The 16,160-nt window shown below is 34.8% G+C and overlaps 1 protein-coding gene across 1 annotated transcript; it reads right to left on the bottom strand.

The window, feature by feature from the left end:
- Positions 1 to 115: 115 nt before the first annotated feature.
- crm (cramped chromatin regulator) lies at positions 116 to 15,800 on the bottom strand. The gene is made up of 16 exons (XM_080146158.1): positions 15,458 to 15,800; positions 11,993 to 12,097; positions 11,139 to 11,408; positions 10,813 to 10,903; positions 10,275 to 10,472; positions 9,813 to 9,879; positions 8,822 to 8,918; positions 8,363 to 8,502; positions 7,741 to 7,852; positions 6,963 to 7,268; positions 6,447 to 6,497; positions 5,705 to 5,832; positions 5,151 to 5,287; positions 4,541 to 4,636; positions 1,824 to 3,021; positions 116 to 1,381 (listed from the first exon to the last, which is right to left on the bottom strand). The coding sequence occupies exons 2-16, from the start codon at positions 12,093 to 12,095 to the stop codon at positions 1,259 to 1,261; spliced, it is 3,117 nt and encodes a 1,038-aa protein (XP_080002284.1). The 5' UTR covers positions 12,096 to 12,097; positions 15,458 to 15,800; the 3' UTR covers positions 116 to 1,258.
- Between the last annotated feature and the right edge of the window lie 360 nt (positions 15,801 to 16,160).

Raw genomic sequence — 16,160 nt, 5'->3', positions numbered from 1 at the left:
TGATAATCAGATGAGAAATTTTTACGTTCACACTCCCTTTAAGGTGAGGTGTAATGAAAATGAATTATTTACTAATATTTAATACTGAATCTGACACATGACATAATAACAAATATTTCATAATAGTTATAGGAACATAATAATAACAAGGACAAATCCTAATATTAAGGTTTCTTTATATAAAATATTTAGTATGTATTTATATTTTTTGGGACATTTTTGTGTTTTTAACACTTTCTAAAAGTGCGCGTGAATTTTTTTATTTAAATAAATCTTCTATTTACCGCTCTGTACGTTAATTAAACCTAGATCTGTTTTACTAAAAACAAATAAAAGACCAAAATTGGCCGTTTCCCTCAAAGTCCCTTTTCGTGCTGAAAACTCCGCTCCCTTTTTTTGAAAATAATTGAAAGAGACCTCGCATGAGTTAAACAAAAGAAACCACTTCAAAAGTTCATTTTTTAAAATAAGGGGCGTCCATTTGAGTTTTTGTACTCGGTAGGAACTTTGAGAGAGGTACCAATTACTTTTGAATTTCAATTTAATCAATTTACAAAACAAGGTCGTGAATTATTAAAGCAGAGGGAATTATTAGTTTAATAATAATTGCGCATTTGTTTTAAACATACATAAATTCATAATACTTAAACTTGCACGTATATAAACTATAAAGTTGTATACTAAATCTATTGTTATGACAAAATCATTATTATGCAGGGGTGTTTTACTAATCTATTTCATAGAATGGTGATTCGTAATTATTTTGCGAATAATATTATGGTTAAATGTCACCCCCGATATGTTTTAAAATGTGTTCGCTTACTTGCCACCTGCCTTCAACAAAACTCAGGTTTATGCGTGCCAGAAAAATTAAAGAATCAAGGTTGTTCGTAGGTAACTTGGAAAAAGTCTAGTCGAGCACACAACCACCCCGTCACTCCCCATTAATTTGAGATAAAATGAAAATAAGAAGTTATGAGTGGTTTTTCGATTGTTTATTTACTAGCTTATGTCAGGTTAGGTTATGATATATTGTGTACAGAGCATCCACACAAGGTTAGAGCACCGTAGTTATAGGCCCCGATAGGTTAGGATGTCCTGCAGGGGTTGGAAATCTTCCTTCTTATTTTCAATTTATTTAAAAATAAAGTGTGGGTAAATAATTTGAGCTGGGGAGGGGGAGGGGGGTGCTACACGCACACTCTACTTTTTCTAACAAATACAAAAAAAACCTGGATCAAGTTTAAGACAGGTGCAGCTATGACTGATGATGATGGTAACCATCCTTGTCGGATGATGTCACATGTTTGGCCAGTTGTCTGAAGGTTGAGGTGAAGTCAATAGAGTTCTCGTTCATCATTGCCGTCAACTGTCGGTCAACCTAAACAAATTGTAATATATAGCGATACTATGCTCAAAATTTAAATGTAAATTCAACGATCAATCTTAAACAATCTACCGACTATATTAATTAAAAAACCCCACACCCTGCAGGGGGCTAAATAACTTCATGACCATGGGGCTAACCTAACCTAATTACATTTTGTAAAACAATTGTTCGCAGATAAGAAAATAAAAATCATATTGACCCCAATGATTTTCCATCTTTTTTTTAGTGTGTGGATATTTTTAATAATCAATAAGAAACATGTATTATCAGCACGGTAAAGGGCAAGTTCTTATCCATTACCTATCCAATTATTTTCTTAATTTTTTGTGTGGATATTTTTAATTATCCATACATTGGCAATTAATCGGATTCGGAATTTTGTCAGGGGTAAATTTTACAATATAAAGTTGGAAAATCTATCATTAAAACTTACTTCACTATTAGTTGATATTATCGAAGTTTGAGAATCATCGTTATGGTTCAAAATGCTGCCTTGCTTTAGCGGGGAATCAAAACTGAGACCCCACGGCGTCAGCGATATGTCCTCCGACAAATTAACATCGGATGAGGGCGGGGAGCTGACTCGTATGGGAGTGTTGAGCAGTGAGGTGTCCTCTATCATGGACAGGAAGGGCTCTGGAGGAGTATCATGATGCTTGTTGGTCTGCATTGACGTGGTAGAAGTTGATTCTGAGAAGCTTAAATCCATCAGAGATGACAACGAGGGCGTTGGGGACGGTGTTCTGGGTGGCTGGGGTGAGGGCGAATGTGAGAGCGAGGTTATGCCGTGTGGGACAGCGGATAATAACGCAGCGGATGAAAGAGTATCGGTGTGATGATGGTGACTGGGGGACATTGCGGGAGACGGAATGCTGATTTGCGGCGGAGATTTTGGTGTTATTGTGTGCTGCAGCGGTTGATGATTGACTTGATTGGCAGCTACTGTTATCGGCTGTAGGGTGGCAGTTTGCGGCGCAAGGACTAGGGTTGCCGTGCCACCCGGCCGAGAGCTTATTATGTATGGACTAGGCGTGATTATTATGTTGGGGTTCGTGGTCAATGTCGTGGAAACAACGCTTATTGTTGGAACCGGTTGAATGGGCGGTGGGATAGGCTTCAACACTTGTCTGCCGACAAACTTATTATTCATGCGGCTTCGATTTTGCCGGCCCCGACGGTTTGAAAATTTAGGAAAGTATTGTCCGATTTGTTGGTGGAAAACGGAGTTAATCGGTGCAGGCTTTACCGCCGGTCCCGGGGCGGGAGCCAATGGTTTTCTAAACTCGCCGGTTGCCGATTCTTGCTGTTCTATCGGTACAGCCAATGGCCCGTCTTGAGATTTTTGCTTTTCCGCATTGCCTTCTGACATCAGCTGTTTTGCTACGCCGCCACCGCGCCCGGCAGCCATTTGTATGCCGCGGCTGACAGGACTGCTACGGGATGCTGTGCCACCTGTTGGAGTAGTCGGGGATGATGCGGCTGACACGCGGACGCTCGGGCTCGATGCTGACAAGCTGTTGTGTCGTCCGCGGCCAACCTTCAATGATTGACTTGAAGTTAATTTCAACAACTTTCCCAGGACGCCAATACAGTCAGGTTTGGTATCTTTTGTTTCTACTTCTTGGGACACTGCAGTTACATTTATTTTATTTTATTTCATATTCATTCGAGTTTTAACTAAATGTATAGGGTAAAGCGGGGCGAACTCGGTCTTTTTTTCGGTTTTTTGAACCTGCAAATCGTAAAAATTATTTTTTTTAAATGGGACCAAGACCAGTAGAAAGATCTCGGAAAAGTCGATCAGGTCCTAAAAGGACATAAACCTAGGACTTTGGGAAGTTTGTCAAAATTGATCTCTAAAACGGCACCGACTTCGCCCCGCCTTGAGGCGAAGTCGGTAGGGCATTTTCAAGCTTCGAAAAATCAATGACGTATTGATTTTATTACAGCATGCCCAAAAGGTAAAAGTTGCTAAATGTAATAAAGAGTATGCACAAAAAATTTTATTAAGATAGGTCAATTTTTTCTACCCAAAAAAATAATTTTTCCGAAGTACGCGAAATTTGACATTTTTTTCGAAAATTTTTTTGATAAAAAACATAAAAATACTACTAGAAAAAATAACTTTTTATGACTTTAAAGGCCTGATCCTTAAAATTCAGGCAATTTTGAATAGATTTGGCCAAAATAAAATTAGTTCTATTAGCAAAATTTCCTTAAAAAATCAAGTTGAAAAAAAGATAAAAGTTTGGCAAAATCTGTGGTCGATTTTCCAGCTTCAAAAATCCTATGACATATTGATTTAATTACAGCATGCCCTGAAGGTTAAAGTTGCTAAATGTAATAAAGAGCATTCACAAAAAAAAATTATGAAGATCGGACAATTTTTTCTACAAAATTTTTTTTTTTTTCTAAGTACGAGAAATTTGACTTTTTTTCTCGAAAATTTCACTTTTTTATATAAAATTGAAAAAGTTAGTATAAAAAGTGAAAAAACCGAATTCGCCCCGCTTCACTTTTAGTCGATTTAAGAAAAAACTATACAAGCTTTTTTAAAGTTTTAAACGGAAATGGATAGCCTATTAGATTCTTAATAAGTCCCCTGAAGACGTCTAAGCTCTAGCTCTTACCAGTTTTTGTCCAACTTACCGTTTTTCCGACCAAAGCAAAAAAATCGAAAAAAAAATTTTTGGTCGTCCGACTTTAAGACCCAACAAGTACCCTAAAAATTCATCTCACAAAAATTTCATTTTATACTTTTTTGTAGGCAATTTAATAAGGAACAAATTTGATTTTATGTTTTTTTCTGTCAGTCGATTAGAACATGGAGAAAAATGTCATTTAATGAAGGTGGTCAAAAAAATACCGACTTCACCTCAAAACCGAGATCGCCCCGCTTTACCCTAGGTGTTATTTTACCAAATTAAGTTAAATAAAAAGAAAGAAAAGGGCAATTGTATTATAAATATATTTTCCTTTAAAATATCCGCCTGTCAAATATGACAAAAGTAACAGGATGTCTATCTCTCTGTAGCGAAGGACCTTGATAACCGATATTTTACTGTAAAGATTCTTACAGGTCCAGTTGCCGCTAAAGGCCTAGAGAACGTAGCCACCGTTGTTTTAATCCTAAAGCAAAATAAAATTCCTAAAGTATTTGTATTGGTTGTGATAGCAGGTTTTTCTTCAATCTTTACAGTTCTTTGTCTCCATTCATACTCCAATCCAAAACAAGATTCTTTTCCTGCAGTCACAAAAGAAAACTTTATTATACCAACGGCGGCTATTAACGAGCAAAGCTTTTCTATGATATTTAAAGTCGGTCCGTCCCTCAGGGACGAATAACTATAATTTTCTATTTTTTGTTATACAGACTGTGCTAACATAAAAAGGACATCACCAGGAAAAATTAAATTTAAAGGGGAGGGGGGGGGGGGGGTGGAAGAAAACATGTTCTGTCTACTTACATGACATACCAGCAATTTTATTTTGAAATTGAAAAAAAAATTGCGGTGGCGGAAAACAACGGGGACCTTTGTCCAGCCGCTCTCTTTTATAACAAAATACCAAAAGTTGGGGTAATCATTTACTAAAACAAAAAGATTTTACCCAATTATCTCTAAATCTAAGGGAGAAGCACCCAAAATAAAATTGATGGTATGTCATGTCAATAGACACAACATTCCTCCCTCCCCCATGTTTTTGCCATCTATCAGTTGGATTAAAAATTGCCACAAAATATCTAGAGTTTTCTATTCCTTCAGCCAACATGAGAAATATCTCTCCAATGGTGATCTCTCCACAATTGTCCAGACACCATCCCTGACGTGGATCGAATCCCGCCAGGTTGGACAGGTTGGTCTTCAGATCTTTGTCCTTGTTGCCAGTACCATCCTTCTGGGAAAAAACATAATATTGATTCTCTTTTAATATGTAGGTAAACACTGCACTAGTGTCATAAAAATGGATATATAATATATAAAGACAGGGGAAAAATTGTTGTCAATTGAGGTTGCTAACATGGACATCAGTTCGTTCATCCAGTAGGAAGGAAGGGAATGCGCAGATGGGGAATTTTAGCCGGCTACAAGTTTTCATTAATATTCTCCCGACTTTTCCCGTTGAAATTTGATAAAAAAAAACATAGTTGGGCTTCTAAAACAAGTATCTGGATGCTTATTGGTACAGGAATCTACATCGCAATTTTCAACTGTCTATCTTAAATACCGAGAAAATTACATTTCCCTCAAGGCACTAAAGTGGATAGATAAGGTGAATTTAAGAGTAATTTCGCTGCTACTAGAAAATTTATACCTTTAATTTTTCGCCGCCATCAGTTTCATCCTGACAATCTGGAAATTCACCATTGTTGTAAATATCATTCTCTGAACTAGGATTACTATTGGTACACGCGGGTGGAACAGGTGACTGAGAGTTCTCCCCTACAACAGATACAAATTAAAGAAAATATTACAGTTTCCCTCAATTTGATAGTTAAGGGAAGGGGAGGGGGGGAGTTGGCAGAGATTTTTAGTTTGTTTTTTAATTTAAGCCAGGTTAGGTTTAGTTGTATTAGGGAAACATGGTATCTCCGAAAGGTGAAAAGCACCACAGATACAGGCCCCATAGGCCAACCCCTACAGAGGTTAGACAAATGAAAATGCTCACCCCGTCCTATTTTCAATTTTATTTTGAAATAGGGAGGGGGGTTCTGTGCTCGCCTGTGGCATTGAGGGAAAGCACAAAAAAATATTCTGGATGGTCGTTATTAAGCTTCCTCAAAAAAAAATTCTACCTAAACTATTTTAATTTTATATTTATCTGTTCTACAGGATACGGTTAGAGTTGCCTTAAGATAGCGGGTGTTCTATCTAAGGTCTCCTTCTTTCGCTTAAGGTGCCCTTCCTTTGACTGGTGTCCACTTCACCACGGTTAGAGTTGCCTTAAGATAGCGGGCGTTCTATCTAAGGTTTCCTTCTTTCGCTTAAGTTCACTAAATTCAAGGTTTAATGCATTTCGTGCAACTACCTAACTATTCAATAGAATATTTACTTACCTTCCGAGTCATCTGGGATAAATATATCAACATCATCTCCGTGAGGATCATCTGAACATAGAGTACTATAAATTACATTTTAACCATATTAGATTTCATTCAAACTAAAGAACGTCTAAGCCTTATATTTTGTACTAAATCTAAATGAGGGACGAAAGGTTTTTTTTTCAAAAAGCTTTTATAAAAATACTTTAAGATTAGAAAGGTACCTGACAATCTAAGCAATAATATCTAAAAACGAAATATAAACTCCATGTTTGCGTCAGAATCAAAATGTGCAATTGGTCGAAGCTATTACTAACAAAAATGTATAAAAAATAGAATGTTATTGTTGTCTATCTGTCTCACTGTCAGTTTGTCTTAAGCTTTAGATCTCGCTCAACGCCGCGCTGAACCTATTGGTCCCTGGTAGTTTTAAACTATTTTCGAGGTGGGTGTGGGATACACCTATTAATTTTTTTATATTTTTTTTAACTCTAGGGGTGAAGCAAATACAATTGAATAAAATACTCCTACCTGTGTTATGCATATAAAATGGATTGTTAGATTCAACATTTGTATCACAATTATCGGCATCAGCGCATGGCCCGCCGCTGCCGTTGGTAGTCTCATCATCGCCAAAACCGTTACCGTTCGCCTCGCTCACAACCATCCCGCCCACACCATCACGATCAAACTTTAATTTTAACTTTGGTTTGCTATTAATAACGGTTGGTTGGTTTGAAAGAGCGTTGTTTGAGCTGCCGCAGTTAACGCCTTCTTTTGGCGGTATTAACGGCAGTTGACTTGAAATGTTGGAAGTGATTGTAGTTGTTGACTCCTTAAGTCAAATTAGTAAGTTTACATCCTAATCCATTTCTAGTAATGCTTAGCACCATAATACAGTAAAATGTAACTATGTAACTGCAATATAATAAAGATAAAAAAAGAATTCTTCAAAACTAATGTATAACTGTTTCTAGTTTAGATCATTATATTCATCTTGTTGTTAAATTGCCAACAATTTTAAAATTTGTCTTTTTCGGGGAATTTATGGATATTTTTGAATATATGAAACTCAAACCCTCTTAGTTTTTATTTAAGTTTTTGTTTGTTGCGAGGTGGGTGTGCCACTTTTTGCAACTTGTCCAAAAACACTATTGAAATCAACCAAAAAAGAATTACAGCATACCTAGGGATTGAGAAAAATGTGGAATTTTTTAGATTTGGTTACAAAAAATGGTTCATCCGCCCCACCCCCCTTTTTTCTAATAATGCAAAAGAATAAAAAGTTTTTGGAGTGTAAAACTTTCCTCCTTCATGCTCTGTAGGCTGATCTGTTCGCTGGTGATTGTGGGCAGGGGAATTATCACAGGTAAACGTTTCTCAGATCCCCTGGCTGGCACCAGGATCAGGTCATAGTCCTGTCAGAAGTCAGGTATAGTCATGGCAATTCCAAATAATGACTTTTTTTGGGATAATGGATATAGAATACACATGAATGTTATGACATCAATTAAGGTTGCTGAAATGGAAATAATTTATTGATCAGTTCGTTCATCCAGTAGGAGGGGAGGGATTGGGTGAAGGTATTGAATGGAGGGATCGTTATTTTAGCTAGCTATAAGTTTCACTCTATTAGTGAATATGAAAACATGGTGTAAAATCCTACTTATAATAAATCCAATTAAATAATATACACTGTGGAAAGGATCATAGGGGTCATTGTAGATATTTTTTATAAGTCCCTATTTCTGTGCAGTGTGCATACTTTTTGTCTATGTAGCTAAGAATATATCAGGAATCGTTCAATTACCCTAGTACCCAAAGTTTTTTTAATGTGCCCAAACTTTTCAACCAATAATCATAATCTACGGAGGGATAATTTTGTTTATCATCTTTGATTAGGTATAAAGTGTAATGGTCATGATTCCCTGATAAGAGGATGAGATGTTAGTAGCTCCCGCCTCTCCACGAGATTGCAAGTTTTCTAGCAACTTCTGCTCCCTGCATCTCCACTTGGATTTTAAACATTTTAATAGAGAGGCCAGTTTTCTTTGTAAACCCATGGTTACCTAGTCATACAAATATTTCAACACACATTTTATAATTCTTACTGTAACTTAACAAGGATGAAAATATCACCTAGATAGAGATGGAAAGCAAATAATAACTCTTGTAGAGTGTCAGAACTTAATAAGCAGAACATTAAGGGAGAGCCATTAATGCAGCCATCTCGTAATCAATGCGCAAATGGCAATTAGAATCCGAATTTCGTTATGAAACTTGGCATGAGTAATCCTTGATAGGTCTTTTTGCCCAAAATCGAACAAAAAGTTGGAAAAGTAACGGCTAATAAAAAGAAATAAAAGAAAAAAATTGGTTGAAACATTCCTTGATGACTGGATTCTGAGCCATTTTATGGACGCGTATCCAATCAGATGTATGACGGGGCTTCAGTTCTATAGTAACTCTAGTAGGTAACAACTCATCCTGATGAATAAATATAATATATTCTATATACTACTACACAGTCAGATGTGTGACATATCTTTAGTTCTATAGTAACTCTAGTAGGTAACAACTCATCCTGATGAATAAATATAATATATTCTATATACTACTACACAGTCAGATGTGTGACATATCTTTAGTTCTATAGTAACTCTAGTAGGTAACAACTCATCCTGATGAATAAATATAATATATTCTATATACTACTACACAGTCAGATGTGTGACATATCTTTAGTTCTATAGTAACTTTAGTAGGTAACAACTCATCCTGATGAATAAATATAATATATTCTATATACTACTACACAGTCAGATGTATGACATATCTTTAGTTCTATAGTAACTTTAGTAGGTAACAACTCATCCTGATGAATAAATATAATATATTCTATATACTACTACACAGTCAGATGTATGACATATCTTTAGTTCTATAGTAACTCTAGTAGGTAACAACTCATCCTGATGAATAAATATAATATATTCTATATACTACTACACAGTCAGATGTGTGACATATCTTAAGTTCTATAGTAACTTTAGTAGGTAACAACTCATCCTGATGAATAAATATAATATATTCTATATACTACTACAAAGTCAGATGTGTGACATATCTAACTTTAGTTCTACAGTAACTTTAGTAGGTAACAACTCATTATAAGGAATAATTACAGGAAATTTTGTTCATTTTGTATGCAATGATAAGAAAAATTTCCTACTTTTAAGAAAAAACAGGCATTTTTAATTAAAGAAATTTAACCCCTAATAACCACAGAACCGTTTTAGGTGATTTTGATTATAAGAAGCATCTTCTGATAATTCTACGAGTTTTTATACTAAGTTAGGGAGTAAATTTATTAATATTTACCTTGTTTTTAGCTTTGTCAGGCTTGTTGTGTATTTGTTTCAACACAGGACATACCGGAGTTTTTACCCTAAACATATACAAAATTATAATGAACTAACTCAATACTTGTTTCTTGCATTATTTTTTTTTTATCAAAGTAGAACGATGTCTGTCTACCTAATCGTTTGCGGATAAATTAATCTGTATTCATTAAACCAATTCAATTGGGCTCTACTTTTCAGGAAGTATATCTATTGGACCTATTATGATGCTCTTAAGCTTTTTTCTTGAAAAATTACATGTGCCCCCACCCCTCCCCACAAAAAATGATTTTAACTTCCTATCCCCCATTCAAAGAAAAATATTTATTTAGCATTCGTGGAAAATTGATACTAAACCTTATTTTTTAGTTTGGCTGAGATCCAGTTATAATCCTGAGGATATTAGTCGGTTTCGAAGTCATACTGGCAACAAAATTCTTACCTCAAAGTTTTTCCCTTGTGCTTGATAGTAACCGATCCCCTCTGTACAAGCTCATCTAGTTTGAGACCAACTTTATCACTCAAGTTTCCCCCGATTTTCTTCCAAAGCTCGCCATAGTTGATGAGGCCGAACAACTCTTTTGTACTTGTCTTCAGCTCGGTGTCAAAATTTATGTACACAGATATTTTGTGCCAGGTTCTGAGTAGCATTTATACAGTTAGTTAGTTATTTTGTTATGCTGACTATACTTAGGGATCTAACGGAATAAGCCATTGGCCAATAAATTGATGTACATCCCCAATAAGGATACACAAAATTACCCCTTCTTTAGATTACGAATAGTGCTTGAAAAGTTTGGACACTCAACTTAAGGAATTATGATATACAACTTTTGAGACTAGTGTAATAAACAGCCCAATTTCCCCATCCTACTACATAGACTACAGGGCAGAGATATATATATTTTTAAAAAACAAGAAATTGAATTTCTTAACAACAGGTACCTACAGTCTTAAGAAATTATAACTGTATTGCTTGCCTGTAGTAAAAATGTCGAATTTGATTTTTGTTTTTAATAAATTCGGCGGGAACATTTTGTTTATTTTTCATTTTACTTTTAAAGTATTCCTAATATTATTATTTTAATGTGCTTTAAAAACTTCAGGTGAATAAAAGTTTGCACCTAACAATCAAGATTTGATGAAAGACCCCAAGATGTTTATAAATCTTTATGAACAAGACAAGTATAAATGACATTCAAAAGTGCCCCCGGCCCCCCCCCCCTTGGCTCATTCTCCCAGTTTTAACAAAACAAATACAAAGTTCTATTTTAAAATATAGGTAATAAGACACATTAAAATTCCTGAATTTTATCAAAATCTTTGCCATACTCATTGAGGGCAGAAAAAAAGATATGTTTATCATCATTGGACCAGAGCTCCCACGTGCGTCGCGGCCGCTTTTTAGCCACGGCTTCCGCGAGACCATTTCCGCCGTCTGTATCTTCGGTCAGTGAATGTTCTGACCGCAGCCGCTTTTTGTTGTTCTTTTTGGCAGCTTCAGCGGCAGCAGCTGCTGCGGCTAGCTGGGCAGCGGCTGCTGAACGTAGGATTGCGGGTTCGTCATTTCTGTATTCTGAATTATATCAATATAATATAGATTTCTAGTTTCAATGTTTACATCCTTGTTTATAGTAAACATAAAATTCCAACAGATTTATGTACTTAAATGACATTATAAAAAGTTATAAAACTTTAGTTATAGAAGAACTGACTACCAATTGATATAGATCCCCACCCATTTTAATATAAAAAAATGATAAATGGTTGAAAAGTTTTGACACCACTGGTATAGAACCAACCAATCCAATTCCTTGTAAGTACCCAACGTTTTTGGAGTCAGCGAATAAGAAAAGATGGTTAAAAACACTTTTGATACTTTTAAGAGTGCGATGTCCCCCCCCCCCCTGTAAACATTAAAATCATCTAAATCCTAAAGAAGGGTATGTTTGCCTGATTTTTTGCAAACTTTACTAGATTCTCATTCAACAATATCATGAACTTATTTTACTTAAACTAAAACTCCACAAAATATAAATATATTTTCAATTATAATAAGTATAGATATCGTTTTCAACGTCTTTGGTTTGACGAGTCTGGTACAAACTCGAACCTTAAACCTTCCGACAACAAACTAATGCTACATGTTGGAATCCATACCTTTATTGTCTGTATGATTGTTGTGTTGGTTACTGGTTGAAGTACTTGCAACATTGTCTTTGGGGGCATCATTCAAGCGATCTTCGATACTCGTATCTTTCATCCCTGAATCACAATCTTAAGATATCTAGAACAGTTCAAAGGAAAGTTGTATGCTTTCCAAGATTTTGGGGAAAAACGGATAGACAAAGTGAATCATACTTTATTAGTGAACACAGATATCTTAAAATGCATTAACTACTGAATGGCAGACCATGTTATAGAGTAAATGCTCTTTGATTAGAAGAATCTCTGCAGCAAAATTCAGGCGTCTACATAAAAAAGCAGCGTAGAAAAGCACATATATTCCACAAACGGCTTACTCCTCCCGACCCCCCCCCCCCCCTAGAGGCCTCTAGGAGCCCTTGAAAGATGGAGGGAGGTGGGTAAGGATTTAGACATTTCTTACTTAATAGATCATTACTATGAAAAAAATTAGCCAAATAGCCGCCGATAAAAAAATGGTTTTCTCTTCAGTGTAGCTTAGGTTCTGACAAATTTTAGAGAAGCTTAGCTATATAGAATTCTAATTTTAACCTTCAAAAATATTTACATACCTTTATATTTAAATTATTCTTTTCATTTTTTTTTAAACAAAGATGACAAGTGACAACCTCAAAATCTAGCGAAGCACAAAAAGACTACGGGAAGTGCGTAGTTAATTGGACAAAAAGACAAAGTTAATTTGAGGGCAGATTTTAAGTGGTCATACAATAGAGACAGAGGAGAGAAGAGGAAAAACATCGAATAATTAGATGAATGATAGAAAATCATGAAACATTTCAATATATACAAATGTCATTCAGCATAGTCAGTGGCGTGCGAACCGAAGGGGGCATTTGGGGGCACTTTGATTTAGGGGGGGGGGGGGGGCAAAATTTTACAAAATCTTCAAAATGCCCCCCCCCCCCACTATGTGCCCAGAATTCCAATATAAAACAAAAACTCATAATTCTGTTAATTTTGCTTCAAATTGGGTAAAATCTTTTGGGTTGGGTCACTAACTACCCCAAGTTTTTGTATCTTTCAAAAAAAACGGCGGCGGGATCGCCGCTCCCGCCGTTAACCGCCATTTTCCGCCGCCTAAAAAACAACATTATCTCAAATGATTCAAAATTGCCTAATTCGGCGAGAAATGCAAAAAAAATTTGGCGGCGGTGGCTGAAAACGGCGGGAGCTGCGGACCCGCCGACGTTATTTTCAAAGATATCAAAAATTGGGGTGATTAGTGACACCCTAAAAGCACAGGAGAAGCACTGAATTTAAGATATATCTTGATAAATGAGAATTTGAAAATTAAGTCCCCCACAGGGTTGGTTATAAGAAAGAAAAAAGGCGTTATCCTCTTAGAAATTTTTTTTTATTTGTAAAATTTGAGTATCCCCCCCCCCCCCTGACAACGAATGTCGTGTTTCAAGTCACCACAATCCCCCCCCCCCTTAAATTATCAATGAAATACTTATATATCAATTTGTTTAAGGGGGAGGGAGGGGACATTGGGCTGTTTATTAGTCCCCAAAGCTTTATAGTAACTTTTTATTATCCATTGGTTTAGAAACTTTAGGGGCTTTTACTGAATTTTAATTGTTTTTTTTTTACAAATGTTGAGTGACAAAATGTTTAAACCACTAATTGTAATCTACAGAAGGGGTAATTTTGTGTATCATCGTAGGTTAAGTTCATCAATTTATCGGCCATTAACTTATCCCTTTAGATCCCTGGATTTGTTGACATTAATAACTATAAACAAGGAAACATGTTAAAAACAGTTTGTAAAATAATTTTCTATTTTCCTATAACCCATTTTACTGTACTTTTTCATTAAGAATTGACCTGTTATTGCTGCGCTACTTATAGACAAAACAATCCTTGTTTTAAAAATAAAAGCAAATATATCACCAATCACCCCAAAAGCACTAAAAACTTTAATCCAAAAGCCTTGAATTCAAAGGATTGATTGTCTGCAATATGGCCTTTATCAGGAAGTAATGTACATCAATTTATCTGCCATTCCTTATCCCTTTAGATCCCTAGGCCTTCATACATTTATTAACAAATTTGCTTAAATCTTTTATTTTCTTTAAAACTCTTTTAATTCTTTAGGGCGGTCATATGGGGTGAAATAGGTTTTAGTTTTATCAAATTGTAACATTTAAGATATTATTCATTTGATTAAAAAGAATGGTAATTGATTAGAAGCAACAGGTTCGATTACATAGCTTAAATAAATATTCCTAGGCGTGTGCATGGGGGCCTCCCCCCACACTCTGGGGGTGGGGGGGGGGGGGATATCCTTTAAAGACTTTAAGCAATAAAGATAAGGGATTGTATCAAAAAATTGCATAGAGAACTATAAATATCACGATAAAATGATTTGTAAAAAAAGTTATTTTAATTTGTCTTATTTTTGTGTTAAAATTGCTACAAAATGGGTCCGACCGCTCCTAAAAAATGCTAAAAAAAAATTTCAGCTAACGATGCCGCCATTGAAACCAACGGGATTCATTCACTGAGTGCCTTGGTTAAACATGTGTAAAAGTCTGATATGCGGCATCGTTAGCTGAAAAAAGATCAAACTATTTGAAGTTGAGAGTATCATTACTAAATATTATAATTCCTGATTCTTTAATGGGGAATGCTTTGACATCAATTTTTTCATAAGGTAAACGTATTAAAATTAATTTAAAATCGTTTAGTATATTCAATAAGCTTTTAAAAAAGGTATAGCATATTACTGTAGCTCAATTTTTGGTAGTTTGACGATAATTTAAAGTTTGCATATAAAATGTAATTTCAATAGTCAGGCTTTTATTACAAAATCCTAAATATCTAGGTAGGCTACTTCTCGAAGCTGTAAAATTATAAGTAATTGATATTTTCACCTCTAGCTTTGGGAATCCTTCTCAAATATGACAAAGATTAACCTAAAACTTTAAAATTGGTCAATATTCAAAAATGATTTTTTTGGAATCTTGGAGTTTTTGCATTGGCTGGGCACATAGTGCCCCCTTGACAAAGTGCTTCGCACGCCACTGAGCATAGTAAAGACCAACGGTCAAAGTTGTATATAGGGAGGCTCTTGGGTAAAAAATTAGCATTGGAAAAAAATGGTGAACTTTCTTGAATAGCAACAGGAAAATCCCCTTCCCTTAGCATTACGGAAGGGCAGACAAAATAAAACAAATCGAGTAGCTTCGCTATAACTTAATAAAAGGCAATACAATTTCAAAGTCTAAAATGAGGCCCCAAAAAAGGGTAAATCAGTTTAATTGACAATAAATTATTATAAATAGTACATTAATTTTAATATTTATCAATAATCAGCAATATTGATTTAAAATAAACATAATCTATTTAATAAAATAATGTAAAAAAATACATTTGTTAATTTTTTAAAATTCTGATTTCGACGCAATAAAAACTCACCGTATATTCATTTACGTATTTTTCTTTCTTTTTCGCTTCACATTTTCCATTAATTCATCGTATATTTGTTTAATATTTGATTCTTTTAGAGAATGTATGTTAAAAATCTGAAAATAATTGTATTTTTTGTTATTTTTGTTTCTACCGACAATTTAAATAACAAAGAATTGTTAGCCGTATAAATTCGAAATTAAATGTTAAAATAACAATAAAAATGTCTATTTTAGAGAAATGTAGAAATAATTATTAATTCATTATCACAATTTATTATAAAAAACTTATTTTTATTTATTTTTTTCTAAGGTAATTTAATTGTTATTGTGTTAATGTTATTACCCGGCCCCCTTTTCCCCCTTTCCTCCTTATTATTATACTTGTGTTATTATAGATCAGCTGTTAGTAATAGGATGCGCCGATAATTAACTCTTACTTTAAGATCCTAAAATCATATTCTATTATTTTAATGAATGTAGAATATATGTGGATATTATGAATGGGGAAAATTGTCTTCAATTTAACTTGCTAACATGAAAATCATTTATTGGTCAGTTTCTTCATCCAGTAGGAGGGGATGGGGTGGATTGTTATTTTAGCAAACTATAAGTTTCACTTTATTGGAGTACATGATAATATGGTGTAAGATGAAAGTAATAATAAATCTTTTTTTATTTTCAATCCTCATTTCAAGACAATGGATGATAAA

The sequence above is a fragment of the Acartia tonsa genome, chromosome 2 (assembly GCF_053477335.1).
Source record: "Acartia tonsa isolate MP-2025a chromosome 2, ASM5347733v1, whole genome shotgun sequence".
In the NCBI taxonomy this organism is placed as follows: domain Eukaryota; kingdom Metazoa; phylum Arthropoda; class Copepoda; order Calanoida; family Acartiidae; genus Acartia; species Acartia tonsa.
Note: the sequence above shows the minus strand (reverse complement) of the source record. Positions and strands in the feature narration are given on the sequence as shown.

Bases quoted from the DNA above. Each gene is read 5' to 3' on its own strand.
- crm (XM_080146158.1), bottom strand. From the start codon at position 12,095: ATGAAAGATACGAGTATCGAAGATCGCTTGAATGATGCCCCCAAAGAC. The intron at 8,503-8,821 runs AGGAATGTTTCA...ATTTGTATGACT, and splicing joins GGCTCAGAATCCAGTCATCA to AGGTAACCATGGGTTTACAA. The intron at 5,833-6,446 runs GTAAGTAAATAT...TATCTGTTGTAG, and splicing joins TATCCCAGATGACTCGGAAG to GGGAGAACTCTCAGTCACCT.